This window comes from Ranitomeya imitator, chromosome 1 (assembly GCF_032444005.1).
Source record: "Ranitomeya imitator isolate aRanImi1 chromosome 1, aRanImi1.pri, whole genome shotgun sequence".
Classification (NCBI taxonomy): Eukaryota; Metazoa; Chordata; class Amphibia; order Anura; family Dendrobatidae; genus Ranitomeya; species Ranitomeya imitator.
Genome location: NC_091282.1, coordinates 817870994 through 817889149, shown reverse-complemented (window position 1 = coordinate 817889149; position 18156 = coordinate 817870994). Strand labels below are relative to the sequence as shown.

At 43.8% G+C, this 18156-nt stretch overlaps 1 protein-coding gene across 1 annotated transcript in view; it reads left to right on the top strand.

Moving 5' to 3' along the window:
* The window catches only part of GRIN3B (glutamate ionotropic receptor NMDA type subunit 3B), a 226384-nt gene that overhangs the window by 131496 nt on the left and 76732 nt on the right, over positions 1 to 18156 (top strand). The window contains exon 4 of the mRNA XM_069740034.1: positions 1640 to 1785. Within this exon, the coding sequence (XP_069596135.1) occupies positions 1640 to 1785 (146 nt within the window). The remainder of the gene's footprint in view (positions 1 to 1639; positions 1786 to 18156) is intronic.

Sequence of the window (18156 nt, the reverse complement as noted above, 5' to 3'; positions counted from 1 at the left end):
TCTCAAATTTCCAGACTTTTGTCGCACAGGCGGGTGCCATGGGAGGGTGGCTTACAGCAATCAAGGGGGGCTCATGGTACCATTTTTTAATCACATCGAATTGTGGGAATTAATATTATTCCGAGATGTATTGATTAAAATCATCTTTAAAATTAACTTTGTTCATGGGAACACTTCTTTAAATGCTCCACCATAATATGCAGTTTTAAACAAACCAAAAAAGAGCAACAAACAAAAATAGTAACAACAAAAAAGTATAGTAAACGTAGACAAGAAAGGAAAGTAAACCAGGTGGAATTGCCATAATATGTCTGTTAACTAAATTTTTTAGGTACCAGACAGATGCAAGTACCATATATACTCGAGTATAAGCCGAGATTTTGAGCCCATTTGTCCCAGGGGGTCGGCAGCAAAGGGGGAGCGCGGCTGTCACATCATACTCAACCTGCTCCCGGCGCAGTCCCTGTTTCTCCGATGGTGTCCAGCGCCCGCAGCTCTTCCTGTGTTCAGCGGTCACATGGTACCGCTCGGTAAAGTAATGAATATGGAAGTGCTAGGAAGGGGTGAATATGACGGGGGGAGGGTGAGCCATGCGATATTCACCTGTCCCCATTCCACCGCCGTGCTGTGTCTTCCGCGTCCTCTGACTGTGACATTCAGGTCAGAGGGTGCGATGACGTGGTTAGTGCGCCTTCTGCCTGAACAGTCACTGCAGAGAGATGGAAGACACAGCGGCGTATGGTGGTGGAACGGGGACAGGTGAATATCGCAAGTGTCGGGGGCCTGAGCCAGCGGCGACTCCGGCACCGGGCACCCAGTGACTAGAGGTGAGTATGTCTTTTTTTTTAATAACAGCAGCAGCACACATGGGGCAATTTATTCTATGAAGCATCTTATGGGGCCATCAACCTTTATGGGGCATATTATTCTATGGAGTATCTTACGGGGCCATCAACCTTTATGGGGCATATTATTCTATGGAGCATCTTATGGGGCCATCAACCTTTATGTGGCATATTATTATATGGAGCATCTTATGGGTCCATTATAAACCTTTTATTCAGCAGTATATGGGGCATATTTTAATATGGAGCATCTTATGGGGCCATCAGTAACATTTTAGTTAGCAGTATATGGGGCAGATTTTAATATGGAGCATCTTATGGGGCCATCATTAACCTTTGTGCAGCATTATATGGGGCACATTTTTTGTATCGAACATCTTATGGGGCCCATCATGAACTTTAAGGAGCATTATATGGGGCGTATTTTGTATGAAGCATCTTATGTGACCCATCATGAACTGTATGGAGCATTATATAGTGCTCCTGATTCAATATGAATATTCAAAAACACAACCTACTGATTTCTCAATTAATTTTACTTTTATTGGTATCTATTTTTATTTTTGAAATTTACCAGTAGCTGCTGCATTTCCCACTCTAGGCTTATACTCGAGTCATTAAGTTTTCCAAGTTTTTTGTGGCAAAATTAGGGGTCTCAGCCTATAGTCGGGTCGGCTTATGCTCGAGTATATACGGTGATTTGCGATTCATCTTAATGGTAATCAGGAATTATAGATATAAAAAATATGGTATTTGGCCAACTTTGTATACTAATAATTTGCCTGTCTTTGCAGCTTCATCATCCTTCTCAAGGTTTCCGTTTTGGAACCGTTTGGGAAAGCAGTGCAGAACAATACATTAAAAAAAGTTTCCCTGAAATCCACAACTATATGCGAAGGTTCAGCGTGCCATCCACTTCAGATGGAGTCCACATGTTAAAGTGAGGAGGCATTTCAGTGACAGGGTGGGCACAACTGTTAGGTAATTTAAAATGACATTTGGGGAATACTGTTTTCGAGCTCTACATCCATAGTGTGACCAACAACTGATGAATTAGTGGTACATTTAAGTCAGCATTGAAATCTACTGCTAAGACTCTGAACACTTACATGGCATGACTTATGTTCAAATTGTAGGAGGAAATTTGCATAACACAAAAAATGCAAATCTCCAATTTTACTGTATAGATGTAGAGTTAAATTGAAAAATATTGCTTTCCTGCAGCCACCACTAGGAGTGTTTTACCCCTTAGTGATGAAGCCAATTTTGACCTTTATGACTTGGCCAAATGTTTTACATCTCACCATTGTCACTTTATGTGGTAATAACTTTGGAACGCTTCAACGTATCATACTGTTTCTGAGACTTTTTTTTGTGATACACTGTACTTCATGTTAGAGATAAATTTACTGTAGATAGATATGTTTTGCGTTTATTTGTGAAAACTTTGGAATTTTGGAGAAAATTTTGAAAGAATGTGCATTTTTCATACTTCTAGTTTTATACCCTTAAACCAGTTACCGGTAGTCATGTTGTACAAAATAATTAATAAATAATATTTCCCACATGTCTGCTTTACAACATATACATTGTATTTTCATATGTAATTTTATTTTGTTAGGATTTTAGAAGGGTTAGAAGTTGAGCAGCAATTTCAAATTTTTTAAAGATATTTACAAAACCTATTTCTTTAGGGACCTATTCCGATTTAAATGGATTTTGAGGGGACTTTCTATTAGAACACCATAAAAGTGATATCATCTTAAAAATGGCTCCCATCAAATGCTTCAAAACTGTTGTTAGGACATGTTTTAACTCTTCAGGTGCTGCACAGGAATTGTAATTTTTCCTCTAAAATGTTGCTTTAGCCCGGATTTTTTTTCAGTTTTACATTGAATAGCACAAGAAAATAAACCTCAAAATGTGTTACCCAATTTCTTCTGAGCATGCTGATGCCTCACATGCAGTCAGAAACCTCTAGTTGGAGAAACAGCAGTGCTTGGAAGGAAAGGAGCACCATTTGAATTGTGGAACATATATTTGGCTAAAATAAATAGAGGGCGCTATGTGTCAATTGCCAGGCCCCTACGGTGCCTAACTAGCAGAAACCCCCAACAAGTGACCCCATTTTGGAAACTACACCTCTTAAGGATTTTATCTAGGGGTATATTAAGCATTTTTAATCCACATGTACTATACAAATTCACTGACGTCAGCATGAGCGCTGTGGGAAAATTTCTAAAGGCACTCGCACTGATATCAGTGAGTTGAACTGAGTTCATTGGCTGTGAACTCCCAGGACCCTTCTGGTGGCACCACAAGCGTGTGAATTTTCTCAGGCTTGAGGTGACATCAGGTCATAGGCATTCACAATGAAACACTAGGCAGCAGTAGCAGACATTGCTCAGTGTCCGTGCTAAATGGAAGGCTGTATAATCACATGCATCATGCAACAATGCAGCCTGCCATCTAGATGTATCAGAGTTAGGCCCATCGCGGAACAAATGGATTATTATTTCCTCTGCGGTCAGATGAGGAATATGGTTGATTATTATTTTAATTCTCTTACAGGTGATGGTGGCTTCACTGGAATGGGCGATGACGTGAGTATGGTTTAATTAAGATTGATTAAAGGATTCTGTGTCATTATTTCAATTAAAGGACTTTATTCTGGGTGTGGGTTCTTTCATACAATATGATTATGGGGTTAGTAATGGGGACATCTCTCTATTACTAACCTCTGGGCTCGATGTCACCTGACAATACAAAGGTGACATCAACCCCCCAACTATTACCCCACTTGCCACTGCAACGTGGCAAGTGGGAAGAGCAAAGCTTAACGATGAGCCTTTTCTGGGCTGGATGAGAGCTGATGTTTCTAGCCTGGGAGCCATATCCATGGCCCCTTCCTAGGCTATTAATATCAGCACGCAGCTGGTTACTAATTATAGGGAGACACTACGTGATATTTTTTGGGGGGGTCCCCCATTTAAATAACCATTAAAGGCTATGTATACAGCTATGCTCTGATATTAATAGCCTGGGAACCCCCATGGGTATTACCATTACCCCCTTCCCAGGCTATAAACATCTACCCCCAACCGTCGGCTTTCCCTCTGCTGGTATGGAAAATTATGAGGGAGCCCACACCATTTTTTACATTAAAAATGTAGTAATAAAATACATGTATGGTAAGCTAGAGAAGCACTAATTATATATGTGACTTACATCTTTATATCTATGCATTGTATGTATATAGATATGTATTCTATCCTATTCTATCAGCAGATGAATTGCCGGCTTTTCGAAGGACATCAGTGTGAAAAAATCGGACAGCATTCGCATGGTCCAAGTGCTGTGCGATTTTTTTTTCTCGCACCCATTGACTTCCCTTGCTGAATCAGATCCAATTTGCCATTACAATAGCAGCATGCTTCGATTTTTTCCAGTCCGATTGTGATCCGATCCTAGCTAGAAAAAAAATCACAGATGACCACACAATGATAGAATAACATTGGACCGAATGCAATTCGATTTTTAACCCCTTCCCGACCTGTGACACAGCGTATGCGTCATGAAAGTCGGTGCTAATCCGACCTGTGACGCATATGCTGTGTCACAGAAAGATCGCGTCCCTGCAGATCGGGTGAAAGGGTTATCTCCAATTTCACCCGGCCTGCAGGGACAGGGGGAGTGGTAGTTTAGCCCCCCCCCCCGTGGCTACGATCGCTCTGATTGGCTGTTGAAAGTGAAACTGCCAATCAGAGCGATTTGTAATATTTCACCTAAAAAACTGGTGAAATATTACAATCCAGCCATGGCCGATGCTGCAATATCATCGGCCATAGCTGGAAACACTTATGTGCACCCACCCCACCCCACCGATCGCCCCCCAGCCCTCCGATCTGTGGTCCGCTCCCCTCCGTCCTGTGCTCCGCTCCCCCGTCCTCCTGTCCGCTCCCCCCGTGCTCCAATCGCACCCCCCGTGCTCCAATCAAACCCCCCCGCACTCCGATCACCCCCCGCACAGCGATCCACCCCCCGTGCTCCGATCCACCCCCCCGCACAGCGATCCCCCACCCGTGCTCCAATCCACCCCCCGTGTTCCGATCCACCCCCCATGCTCCGATCCACCCCCCCGTGCTCCGACGCCCCCCCGTGCCCTCATCTTCCCCCCCCCCCTTATACTTACCTAGCCTCCCGGGATCCGTCCGTCTTCTTTTCTGGGCGCCGCCATCTTCCAAAATGGCGGGCGCATGTGCAGTGCGCCCGCCGAATCTGCCGGCCGGCAGATTCGTTCCAAAGTGAGTTTTGATCACTAAGATAGGTTATATCTCAGTGATCAAAATAAAAAAAATAGTAAATGCCCCCCCCCCCTTTGTCACCCCCATAGGTAGGGACAATAAAAAAAAAATAATTTTTTTTTCCACTAAGGTTGGGGTAAGAACTAGGGTTAGGGTTAGGGGTAGGGTTAGGGGTAGGGTTAGGGGTAGGGGTAGGGTTAGGGGTAGGGTTAGGGTTAGGGGTAGGGTTAGGGTTAGGGTTTCGGTATGTGCACACGTATTCTGTTCCTCTGCGGATTTTTCCGCTGCGGATTTGATAAATCCGCAGTGCTAAACCGCTGTGGATTTATCGCGGATTTACCGTGGTTTTTCTGCGCATTTCACTGCGGTTTTACAACTGCGATTTTCTATTTGAGCAGTTGTAAAACCGCTGCGGAATCCGCAGAAAGAAGTGACATGCTGCGGAATGTAAACCGCTGCGTTTCCGTGCAGTTTTTCCGCAGCATGTGTACAGCGATTTTTGTTTCCCATAGGTTTACATTGAACTGTAAACTCATGGGAAACTGCTGCGGATCCGCAGCGTTTTCGGCAGCGTGTGCACATACCTTTAGAATTAGGCTATGCGCACACGGCGCGGATTTGGCTGCGGATCCGCAGCGGATTGGCCGCTGCGGATTCGCAGCAGTGTTCCATCAGGTTTACAGTTCCATGTAAACATATGGAAAACCAAATCGGCTGTGCCCATGGTGCGGAAAATACCACGCGGAAATGCTGCGTTGTATTTTCTGCAGCATGTCAATTCTTTGTGCGGATTCTGCAGCGTTTTACACCTGTTCCTCAATAGGAATCCACAGGTGAAATCCGCACAAAAAACACTGGAAATCCACGGTAAATCCGCAGGTAAAATGCAGTGCCCTTTACCCGCGGATTTTTCAAAAATGATGCTGAAAAATCTCACACGAATCCGCAACGTGGGCACATAGCCTTAGGGTTAGGGTTGGAGTTAGGGTTGTGGCTACAGTTGGGATTAGGGTTAGGGGTGTGTTGGGGTTAGTGTTGGAGGTAGAATTGAGGGGTTTCCACTGTTTTGGCACATCAGGGGTCTCCAAACGCAACATGGTGCCACCATTGATTCCAGCCAATCTTGTATTCATAAAGTCAAATGGTGCTCCCTCACTTCCGAGCCCCGACGTGCGCCCAAACAGTGGTTTACCCCCACATATGGGGTACTAGCGTACTCAGGATAAACTGCGCAACAATTACTGGGGTCCAATTTCTCCTGTTACCCTTGTGAAAATAAAAAAATGCTTGCTAAAACATCATTTTTGAGGAAAGAAAAATTATTTTTTATTTTTTTCACGGCTCTGCGTAATAAACGTCTGTGAAGCACTTGGGGGTTGAAAGTGCTCACCACATATCTAGATAAGTTCCTTGGGGGTCTAGTTTCTAAAATGGGGTCACTTGTGGGGGGTTTCTACTGTTTAGGCACACCAGGGGCTCTGCAAACGCAACGTGACGTCCGCAGACCATTCCATCAAAGTCTGCATTTCAAAAGTCACTACTTCCCTTCTGAGCCCCGACGTGTGCCCAAACAGTGGTTTACCCCCACACATGGGGTATCAGCGTACTCAGGAGAAACTGGACAACAACTTTTGTCATCCAATTTCTCCTGTAACCCTTGGGAAAATAAAAAATTCTGGGCTAAATAATTATTTTTGAGGAAAGAAAACGTATTTATTATTTTCACGGCTCTGTGTTATAAACTTCTGTAAAGCACTTGGGAGTTGAAAGTGCTCACCACATATCTAGATAAGTTCCTTTCGGGGTCTAGTTTCCAAAATGGGGTCACTTGTGGGGGGTTTCTACTGTTTAGGCACACCAGGGGCTCTGCAAACGCAACGTGACGCCCGCAGACCATTCCATCAAAGTCTGCATTTCAAAAGTCACTACTTCCCATCTGAGCCCCGACGTGTGCCCAAACAGTGGTTTACCCCCACACATGGGGTATCAGCTTACTCAGGAGCAACTGGACAACAACTTTTGTGGTCCAATTTCTCCTGTAACCCTTGGGAAAATAAAAAATTCTGGGCTAAATAATTATTTTTGACGAAAGAAAACGTATTTATTATTTTCACTGCTCTGTGTTATGAACTTCTGTGAAGCACTTGGGGGTTCAAAGTGCTCTCCTCACATCTAGATAAGTTTCTTTCGGTGTCTAGTTTCCAAAATGGGGTCACTTGTGGGGGGTTTCTACTGTTTAGCCACATCAGGGGCTCTGCAAACGCAACGTGACGCCTGCAGAGCATTCCATCAAAGTCTGCATTTCAAAACGTCCCTACTTCACTTCCGAGCCCCAGCATGTGCCTAAACAGTGGTTTACCCCCACATATGGGGTATCAGCGTACTCAGGAGAAACTGGACAACAACTTTTGGGGTCAAATTTCTCCTGTTACCCATGGGAAAATAAAAAATTGCGGGCTAAAAAATCATTTTTGAGAAAAGAATTTTTTTTTTTTAATTTTCATGGCTCTGCGTTATAAACTTCTGTGAAGCACTTGAGGGTTCAAAGTGCTCACCACACATCTAGATTAGTTCCTTTGGGGGTCTAGTTTCCAAAATGGGGTCATTTGTGGGGGATCTCCAATGTTTAGGCACACAGGGGCTCTCCAAACGCGACATGGTGTCCGCTAATGATTGGAGCTAATTTTCCATTTAAAAAGCCAAATGGCGTGCCTTCCCTTCTGAGCCCTGCCGTGCGCCCAAACAGTGGTTTACCCCCACATATGGGGTATCTGCTTACTCAGGACAAACTGGACAACAATATTTGTGGTCCAATTTCTCCTATTACCATTGGCAAAATAGGAAATTCCAGGCTAAAAAATCATTTTTGAGAAAAGAAAAATTATTTTTTATTTTCATGGCTCTGCATTATAAACTTCTGTGAAGCACCTGGGGGTTTAAAGTGCTCAGTATGCATCTAGATAAGTTCCTTGGGGGGTCTAGTTTCCAAAATGGGGTCATTTGTGGGGGAGCTCCAATGCATAGGCACACAGGGGCTCTCCAAACGCGACATGTTGTCCGCTGTTGTGAATTCTGTGGCTGAGTTCACTTCTGTGGTCACAAGTGGTATTGCAGTCTCTGGGCTTCCTCCCTCAGGTGTTTTGGTGAGCTCGTTGGCTGCCTTGCTATTTAGCTCCACCTGAGTCTGTCTTCCTTGCTCCTTGTCAATGTTCCAGTGTTGGATCTGAGCTACTGCATCTTTCCTTGGGCCTGCTGCTCTGCTAGATAAGTGCTTCTAGTTTGTTTTTTCTGTTTTTTCTGTCCAGCTTGCTATTAACTTTTGCTGGAAGCTCTGAGAAGCAAAGGGGTGCACCGCCGTGCTGTTAGTTCGGCACGGTGGGTCTTTTTGCCCCTTTGCGTGGTTTTCATTTTAGGGTTTTTTGTAGACTGCATAGTTCTCTTTGCTATCCTCGCTCTGTCTAGAATATCGGGCCTCACTTTGCTGAATCTATTTCATTCCTACGTTTGTCTTTTCATCTTGCTAACAGTCATTATATGTGGGGGGCTGCCTATTCCTTTGGGGTATTTCTCTGAGGTAAGTCAGGCTTGTATTTCTATCTTCAGGCTAGTCAGCTCCTCAGGCAGTGCCGAGTTGCATAGGTAGTTGTTAGGCGCAATCCACTGCTGCTTATAGTTGTGTTAGGATAGATTAGGTACTGCAGTCTACAGAGATTCCACGTCTCAGAGCTTGTCCTATTGTTTTTGGTTATTGCCAGATCTCTGTATGTGCGCTGATTACTGCACGCTGTGTTGCCTGATTGCCAGCCATAACAGTACAAGGAGCCAACACCAATGATTCCCAATAGAGGGAAAAAAGAAATCCTGACATCATTTTTTTTTCTTAGCTCTGTCTTCAGTCTTTTTTTTCCCCTAGACATTAGAGTGCTTCAGGACACAGCTGTGGACATGGATATTCAGGCTCTGTGCTCCTCAATGGATAATCTCGTTGTAAATGTACAAAAGATTCAAGATACTATTGATCAGAAATCGATGCTAGAACCAAGAATTCCGATTCCTGATTTGTTTTTTGGTGACAGAACTAAGTTCCTGAGCTTCAGAAATAATTGTAAGCTATTTTTGGCCTTGAAACCTCATTCTTCTGGTAATCCTATTCAACAGGTTTTGATTATTATTTCTTTTTTGCGCGGCGACCCACAGGACTGGGCGTTTTCTCTTGCGCCAGGAGACCCTGCATTGAGTAGTGTCGATGCGTTTTTCCTGGCGCTCGGATTGCTTTACGATGAGCCTAATTCAGTGGATCAGGCTGAGAAAAATCTGCTGGCTTTATGCCAGGGTCAGGATGATATAGAAGTATATTGTCAGAAATTTAGAAAGTGGTCAGTACTCACTCTGTGGAATGAATCTGCACTAGCGGCTTTGTTCAGAAAGGGTCTTTCTGAAGCTCTTAAGGATGTAATGGTGGGATTTCCTATGCCTGCTGGTTTGAATGAGTCCATGTCCTTGGCCATTCAGATCGGTCGTCGCTTGCGCGAGCGTAAATCTGTGCACCATCTGGCGGTATTGTCTGAGAGTAAACCTGAGCCTATGCAGTGTGACAGGACTATGACTAAAGTAGAACGGCAAGAACACAGACGTCTGAACAGACTGTGTTTCTATTGTGGTGATTCTACTCATGCTATTTCTAATTGTCCTAAACGCACTAGGCGGTTCGATAGCTCTGCCGTTATTGGTACTGTACAGTCCAAATTCCTTTTGTCCATTACCTTAATGTGCTCTTTGTCATCGTATTCTGTCATGGCGTTTGTGGATTCAGGCGCTGCCCTGAATCTGATGGATTTGGATTATGCTAAACGTTGTGGATTTTTCTTGAAGCCTTTGCGGTGTCCTATTCCGTTGAGAGGAATTGATGCTACACCTTTGGCCAAGAATAAGCCTCAGTACTGGGCCCAGCTGACCATGTGCATGGCTCCTGCACATCAGGAAGTTATTCGCTTTCTGGTACTGCATAATTTGCATGATGTGGTCGTGTTGGGGTTGCCATGGCTACAAACCCATAATCCAGTATTGGATTGGAACTCTATGTCGGTAACCAGCTGGGGTTGTCAGGGAGTACATGGTGATGTTCCATTTTTGTCTATTTCGTCATCCATTCCTTCTGACATCCCAGAGTTCTTGTCGGACTTTCAGGATGTATTTGAAGAGTCCAAGTCTGATGCCCTACCTCCGCATAGGAATTGTGATTGTGCTATCGATTTGATTCCTGGTAGTAAATTCCCTAAGGGTCGTTTATTTAATTTGTCCGTACCTGAACACACCGCTATGCGCAGTTATGTGAAGGAGTCCCTGGAGAAGGGACATATTCGCCCATCGTCGTCACCATTGGGAGCAGGGTTCTTTTTTGTAGCCAAGAAGGATGGTTCGCTAAGACCGTGTATTGATTACCGCCTTCTTAATAAGATCACTGTTAAGTTTCAGTATCCCTTGCCATTGATTTCTGACTTGTTTGCTCGGATTAAGGGGGCTAGTTGGTTCACCAAGATAGATCTTCGTGGTGCGTATAATCTGGTGAGAATCAGGCAAGGAGATGAATGGAAAACGGCATTTAATACGCCCGAGGGTCATTTTGAGTATCTGGTGATGCCGTTTGGACTTGCCAATGCTCCATCTGTTTTTCAGTCTTTTATGCATGACATTTTCCGTGAGTATCTGGATAAATTCTTGATTGTTTACTTGGATGACATTTTGATCTTCTCTGATGATTGGGAGTCTCATGTGAAGCAAGTCAGAATGGTTTTCCAGGTACTGCGTGCTAATTCCTTGTTCGTGAAGGGATCAAAGTGTCTCTTCGGTGTGCAGAAAGTTTCATTTTTGGGGTTCATCTTTTCCCCTTCTACTATCGAGATGGATCCGGTTAAGGTTCAGGCCATCCAGGATTGGACTCAGCCGACATCTCTAAAAAGTCTGCAGAAATTCCTGGGCTTTGCTAATTTTTATCGTCGCTTCATCTGTAATTTTTCTAGCATTGCCAGACCATTGACCGATTTGACCAAGAAGGGTGCTGATTTGGTCAATTGGTCTTCTGCTGCCGTGGAAGCTTTTCAGGAGTTGAAGCGTCGTTTCTGCTGTGCCCCTGTGTTGTGTCAACCTGATGTTTCTCTTCCGTTCCAGGTCGAGGTTGATGCTTCTGAGATTGGTGCAGGGGCGGTTTTGTCACAGAGAGGTTCTGGTTGCTCAGTGTTCAAACCATGTGCTTTCTTTTCCAGGAAATTTTCTGCTGCTGAGCGTAATTATGATGTGGGCAACCGAGAGTTGCTGGCCATGAAGTGGGCATTCGAGGAGTGGCGTCATTGGCTTGAGGGTGCTAAGCATCGCGTGGTGGTTTTGACTGATCATAAGAACCTTACTTATCTTGAGTCTGCCAAGCGCTTGAATCCTAGACAGGCCCGTTGGTCGTTATTTTTTGCTCGTTTTGATTTTGTGGTTTCATACCTTCCGGGCTCTAAAAATGTGAAGGCGGATGCTCTGTCTAGGAGTTTTGTGCCCGACTCTCCGGGGTTATCTGAGCCGGCGAGTATCCTCAAGGAAGGAGTCATTGTGTCTGCCATCTCCCCTGATTTGCGGAGAGTGTTGCAGAAATTTCAGGCTAATAAACCTGATCGTTGTCCGGCCGAGAAACTGTTCGTCCCTGATAGGTGGACTAGTAAAGTTATCTCTGAACTTCATTGTTCGGTGCTGGCCGGTCATCCAGGAATCTTTGGTACCAGGGAGTTGGTTGCTAGATCCTTCTGGTGGCCATCTCTGTCACGGGATGTGCGTGCTTTTGTGCAGTCCTGTGGAATTTGTGCTAGGGCTAAGCCCTGCTGTTCACGTGCCAGTGGGTTGCTTTTGCCCTTGCCGGTCCCGAAGAGGCCTTGGACACATATTTCGATGGATTTCATTTCTGACCTTCCCGTTTCTCAAAAAATGTCAGTCATTTGGGTGGTCTGTGATCGCTTTTCTAAAATGGTCCATCTGGTGCCCTTGGTTGAATTGCCTTCCTCCTCTGATTTGGTGCCTTTGTTCTTCCAGCATGTGGTTCGTTTACATGGCATTCCTGAGAATATTGTTTCTGACAGAGGTTCCCAGTTTGTCTCGAGGTTCTGGCGAGCCTTTTGTGGTAGGATGGGCATTGACCTATCTTTCTCCTCGGCCTTCCATCCTCAGACTAATGGCCAGACCGAACGAACCAATCAGACCTTGGAAACATATCTGAGATGTTTTGTTTCCACTGACCAGGATGATTGGGTGTCATTTTTGCCGTTGGCTGAGTTCGCCCTTAATAATCGGGCCAGCTCGGCTACCTTGGTCTCTCCATTTTTCTGCAATTCTGGGTTCCATCCTCGTTTCTCTTCAGGACAGGTTGAGTCTTCGGACTGTCCTGGTGTGGATTCTGTGGTGGACAGGTTGCAGCAGATCTGGACTCAGGTGGTGGACAATTTGACCTTGTCCCAGGAGAAGGCTCAGCTTTTCGCTAATCGCAGACGCCGTGTGGGACCCCGACTTCGTGTTGGGGATCTGGTTTGGTTATCTTCTCGTCATATTCCTATGAAGGTTTCCTCTCCTAAATTTAAACCTCGTTTTATTGGTCCGTATAGGATTTCTGAGATTCTCAATCCGGTGTCTTTTCGTCTGACCCTCCCAGACTCCTTTTCCATACATAATGTATTCCATAGGTCGTTGTTGAGGAGATACGTGGCACCTATGGTTCCATCTGTGGAGCCTCCTGCCCCTGTTTTGGTGGAGGGGGAATTGGAGTATATTGTGGAGAAGATTTTGGATTCTCGTGTCTCTAGACGGAAACTCCAGTATCTGGTCAAATGGAAGGGTTATGCTCAGGAAGATAATTCCTGGGTTTTTGCCTCTGATGTCCATGCCCCAGATCTTGTTCGTGCCTTTCATGTGGCTCATCCTGGTCGGCCTGGGGGTTCTGGTGAGGGTTCGGTGACCCCTCCTCAAGGGGGGGGTACTGTTGTGAATTCTGTGGCTGAGTTCACTTCTGTGGTCACAAGTGGTATTGCAGTCTCTGGGCTTCCTCCCTCAGGTGTTTTGGTGAGCTCGTTGGCTGCCTTGCTATTTAGCTCCACCTGAGTCTGTCTTCCTTGCTCCTTGTCAATGTTCCAGTGTTGGATCTGAGCTACTGCATCTTTCCTTGGGCCTGCTGCTCTGCTAGATAAGTGCTTCTAGTTTGTTTTTTCTGTTTTTTCTGTCCAGCTTGCTATTAACTTTTGCTGGAAGCTCTGAGAAGCAAAGGGGTGCACCGCCGTGCTGTTAGTTCGGCACGGTGGGTCTTTTTGCCCCTTTGCGTGGTTTTCGTTTTAGGGTTTTTTGTAGACTGCATAGTTCTCTTTGCTATCCTCGCTCTGTCTAGAATATCGGGCCTCACTTTGCTGAATCTATTTCATTCCTACGTTTGTCTTTTCATCTTGCTAACAGTCATTATATGTGGGGGGCTGCCTATTCCTTTGGGGTATTTCTCTGAGGTAAGTCAGGCTTGTATTTCTATCTTCAGGCTAGTCAGCTCCTCAGGCAGTGCCGAGTTGCATAGGTAGTTGTTAGGCGCAATCCACTGCTGCTTATAGTTGTGTTAGGATAGATTAGGTACTGCAGTCTACAGAGATTCCACGTCTCAGAGCTTGTCCTATTGTTTTTGGTTATTGCCAGATCTCTGTATGTGCGCTGATTACTGCACGCTGTGTTGCCTGATTGCCAGCCATAACAGTCCGCTAACAATTGGAGCTAATTTTCCATTCAAAAAGTCAAAAGGCGCGCCTTCCCTTCCGAGCCCTGCCGTGTGCCCAAACAGTGGTTTACCCCCACATATGAGGTATCGGCGTACTCGGGAGAAATTGCTCAACAAATTTTAGGATCCATATTATCCTATTGCCCATGTGAAAATGAAAAAATTGAGGCGAAAAGAAACTTTTTGTGAAAAAAAAGTACTTTTTCATTTTTACGGATCAATTTGTGAAGCACCTGAGGGTTTAAAGTGCTCACTAGGCATCTAGATAAGTTCCTTGGGGGGTCCAGTTTCCAAAATGGGGTCACTTGTGGGGGAGCTCCAATTTTTAGGCACAAGGGGGCTCTCCAAACGTGACATGGTGTCCGCTAAAGAGTGCAGCCAATTTTTCATTCAAAAAGTCAAATGGCGCTCCTTCCCTTCCAAGCCCTGCCGTGCACCCAAACAGTGGTTTACCCCCACATATGGGGTATCTGCTTACTCAGGACAAACTGGACAACAATATTTGTGGTCCAATTTCTCCTATTACCATTGGCAAAATAGGAAATTCCAGGCTAAAAAATCATTTTTGAGAAAAGAAAAATTATTTTTTATTTTCATGGCTCTGCATTATAAACTTCTGTGAAGCACCTGGGGGTTTAAAGTGCTCAGTATGCATCTAGATAAGTTCCTTGGGGGGTCTAGTTTCCAAAATGGGGTCACTTGTGGGGGAGCTCCAATGCATAGGCACACAGGGGCTCTCCAAACGCGACATGGTGTCCGCTAACAATTGGAGCTAATTTTCCATTCAAAAAGTCAAAAGGCGCGCCTTCCCTTCCGAGCCCTGCCGTGTGCCCAAACAGTGGTTTACCCCCACATATGAGGTATCGGCGTACTCGGGAGAAATTGCTCAACAAATTTTAGGATCCATATTATCCTATTGCCCATGTGAAAATGAAAAAATTGAGGCGAAAAGAAACTTTTTGTGAAAAAAAAGTACTTTTTCATTTTTACGGATCAATTTGTGAAGCACCTGAGGGTTTAAAGTGCTCACTAGGCATCTAGATAAGTTCCTTGGGGGGTCCAGTTTCTAAAATGGGGTCACTTGTGGGGGAGCTCCAATTTTTAGGCACACGGGGGCTCTCCAAACGTGACATGGTGTCCGCTAAAGAGTGCAGCCAATTTTTCATTCAAAAAGTCAAATGGCGCTCCTTCCCTTCCAAGCCCTGCCGTGCACCCAAACAGTGGTTTACCCCCACATATGAGTTATCAGTGTACTCAGGAGAAATTGGACAACAACTTTCGTGGTTCAGTTTCTCCTTTTACCATTGGGAAAATAAAAAAATTGTTGCTGAAAAATCATTTTTGTGACTAAAGTTAAATGTTCATTTTTTTCTTCCATGTTGCTTCTGCTGCTGTGAAGTACCTGAAGGGTTAATAAACTTCTTGAATGGTTTTGAGTACCTTGAGGGGTGCAGTTTTTAGAATGGTGTCACTTTTGGGTATTTTCAGCCATATAGACCCCTCAAACTGACTTCAAATGTGAGGTGGTCCCTAAAAAATGGTTTTGTAAATTTCATTGTAAAAATGAGAAATCGCTGGTCAAATTTTAACCCTTATAACTTCCTAGCAAAAAAAAATTTTGTTTCCAAAATTGTGCTGATGTAAAGTAGACGTGTGGGAAATGTTATTTATTAACTATTTTGTGTCACATAACTCTGTTTTAACAGAATAAAAATTCAAAATGTGAAAATTGCGAAATTTTCAAAATTTTCACCAAATTTCCGTTTTTATCACAAATAAACACAGAATTTATTGACCTAAATTTACCACTAACATGAAGCCCAATATGTCATGAAAAAACAATCTCAGAACCGCTAGGATCCATTGAAGCGTTCCTGAGTTATTACCTCATAAAGGGACACTGGTCAGAATTGCAAAAAACGGCAAGGTCTTTAAGGTCAAAATAGGCTGGGTCATGAAGGGGTTAATTGGATTGCATTCGTCCGATTTCATCTCAAGTGGGAGTGTGCTCAAATACTGAAAAAATCTGCAGAGAAATCATGATTTTGGTGGTGATGTTTAAGATTATCCTGTAGAAAACTGCAGAACTTGCAAAATAACATAAAAACCCCTTAAAGATGGCTAAAGATTTCAAGTTCAACAATTAAGTGATCTACGTTTTAGCACAGATGGAATTTGGGATTTTTTTCGCTTCCCAGCTTTGAGACAGAATAGACAGACTGAAGTAATGCCAAAGTATAAAATTCACCGCACACTCTTGAGTAACATGATAGTGTGAATTTTATTGTACACACAATCTGGGAGCGGAACAGAATATACAACTTATGCGATCTTTTTACAATGTTTCGGCTCAACCAGAGCCTTTGTCACATGATCGCTGTGAAAAAAGAAAAAAACAACATACGTGGAACAAGACAAAAATCAATCAATAAAGATAAAAAACATTGGCGAAACACATACAACATATAATACAAAAGCATCGGTGAGACAGGTCATCCTGGATCGGCAATAGGTTTAATGGGTCCACTTAAAGCTTCTGCCATATATAAATGCCAGTGGAAAAAGCGAATAGCGCTACACAAGACGAGTCAGAAAGTAGCATCGAGAAATGGTGACACAGGGTAACGTAACGATCCTGAGTGCCCTGTGGGTAAAAGTGACACTGTGAATAGTGCGTCAGTCCAAGAGACAAATAGCCAGCGGGCTAACTGAAAGGGTGCAACACATATAGTTAGATCCATCTGCCACCTTAAACATGCTCTGTGAATAATCCCCATAATGGTATACCTAGGTGGCATAGTAATTACCTTATTTCAGTATAAACAGTGTTTAGGTAGAGGAAGAATGTCCTAATGATAATGATCCTACACTGTAGAGAAAAGCCAATCAGTATAAAGGAACCAACAGACCAACAGAGTGCCCCTGGAGATGTATATGATACCTAATAGGATGTCAAAGTACACCTGAAGCAGCCAAAGATCTGGATCTGAAAAGGTAAATAGCGTATGTAAGACTTTTACCCACAGGGCACTCAGAATCGTTACGTTACCCTGTGTCACCATTTCTCGATGCTACTTTCTGACTCGTCTTGTGTAGCGCTATTCGCTTTTTCCACTGGCATTAATATATGGCAGAAGCTTTAAGTGGACCCATTAAACCTATTGCCGATCCAGGATGACCTGTCTCACCGATGCTTTTGTATTATGTATTATATGTTGTATGTGTTTCGCCAATGTTTATTATTTTTATTGATTGATTTTTGTCTTGTTCCACGTATACTGTTTTTTTCTTTTTTTCACAGCGATCACGTGACAAAGGCTCTGGTTGAGCCGAAACGTTGTAAAAAGATCGCATATAAGTTGTATATTCTGTTCCGCTCCCAGATTGTGTGTACAATAAAATTCACACTATACTTCATGTTACTCAAGAGTGTGCGGTGAATCTTATACTTTACTATATTAAGACCTCTGGTCTATTACACCAGCACCTCGTTCCTTAGGCCGAGTGCACACCACTACGTTTCTTCTGAAGTAATGCCAAGGCAGTGTTTAAATGAGGAATTAGGAATGATTGATAAGTTTGTATTAAATCCCTAAGCATTGGCTCATTTCTCCAGACATTAGCCAATGTAGGAGATGAGATAAGGCCCAATCCACCAGAATCTGATATATAATCTTCAAGGAAAATGCTAAGATTAGTCAGACTCTTTGAGATGTGATAGGCTTGGTTTTTACATTTTCATGCAGACAAGATGGCCGTATCAATGGATTGAGCTATGCATGCATGGCTTTGAATTCCATCTTGTTGTTTGTTTCTGAATCTTTTAAGTTGCCTCATCACGTTCTTTTTTACTCTTCTACTGTTCAAGAAACTTTGTTGAAAGAGTCAGTTGCATAAGGAGAAGCCAATTCAGACTGGCAAAATGAAATCCACTGGTTTCACCTTGTCATGCGTGATGACAACTTTATACAGCATATAATGACATTTTCTTCCCTTTGAGTACCTAGACAATGCAGATTAACCCCTTTCTGACGTAATGATACATCCATGTGACCTGGGCCAATTTGACCATGGATGGATCATTACGTCATCGCAATCGCCCGCACTCAATGGGGGTGCAAAGGCCATCGCCGCCGGGTGTCATCTGATTCTGACAGCTGGTTTTTCTTCATTCTGCCTCCCAAAAATCAGAATAGAAAGCAATCAAAAAAATGTTATGTGCCCGAAA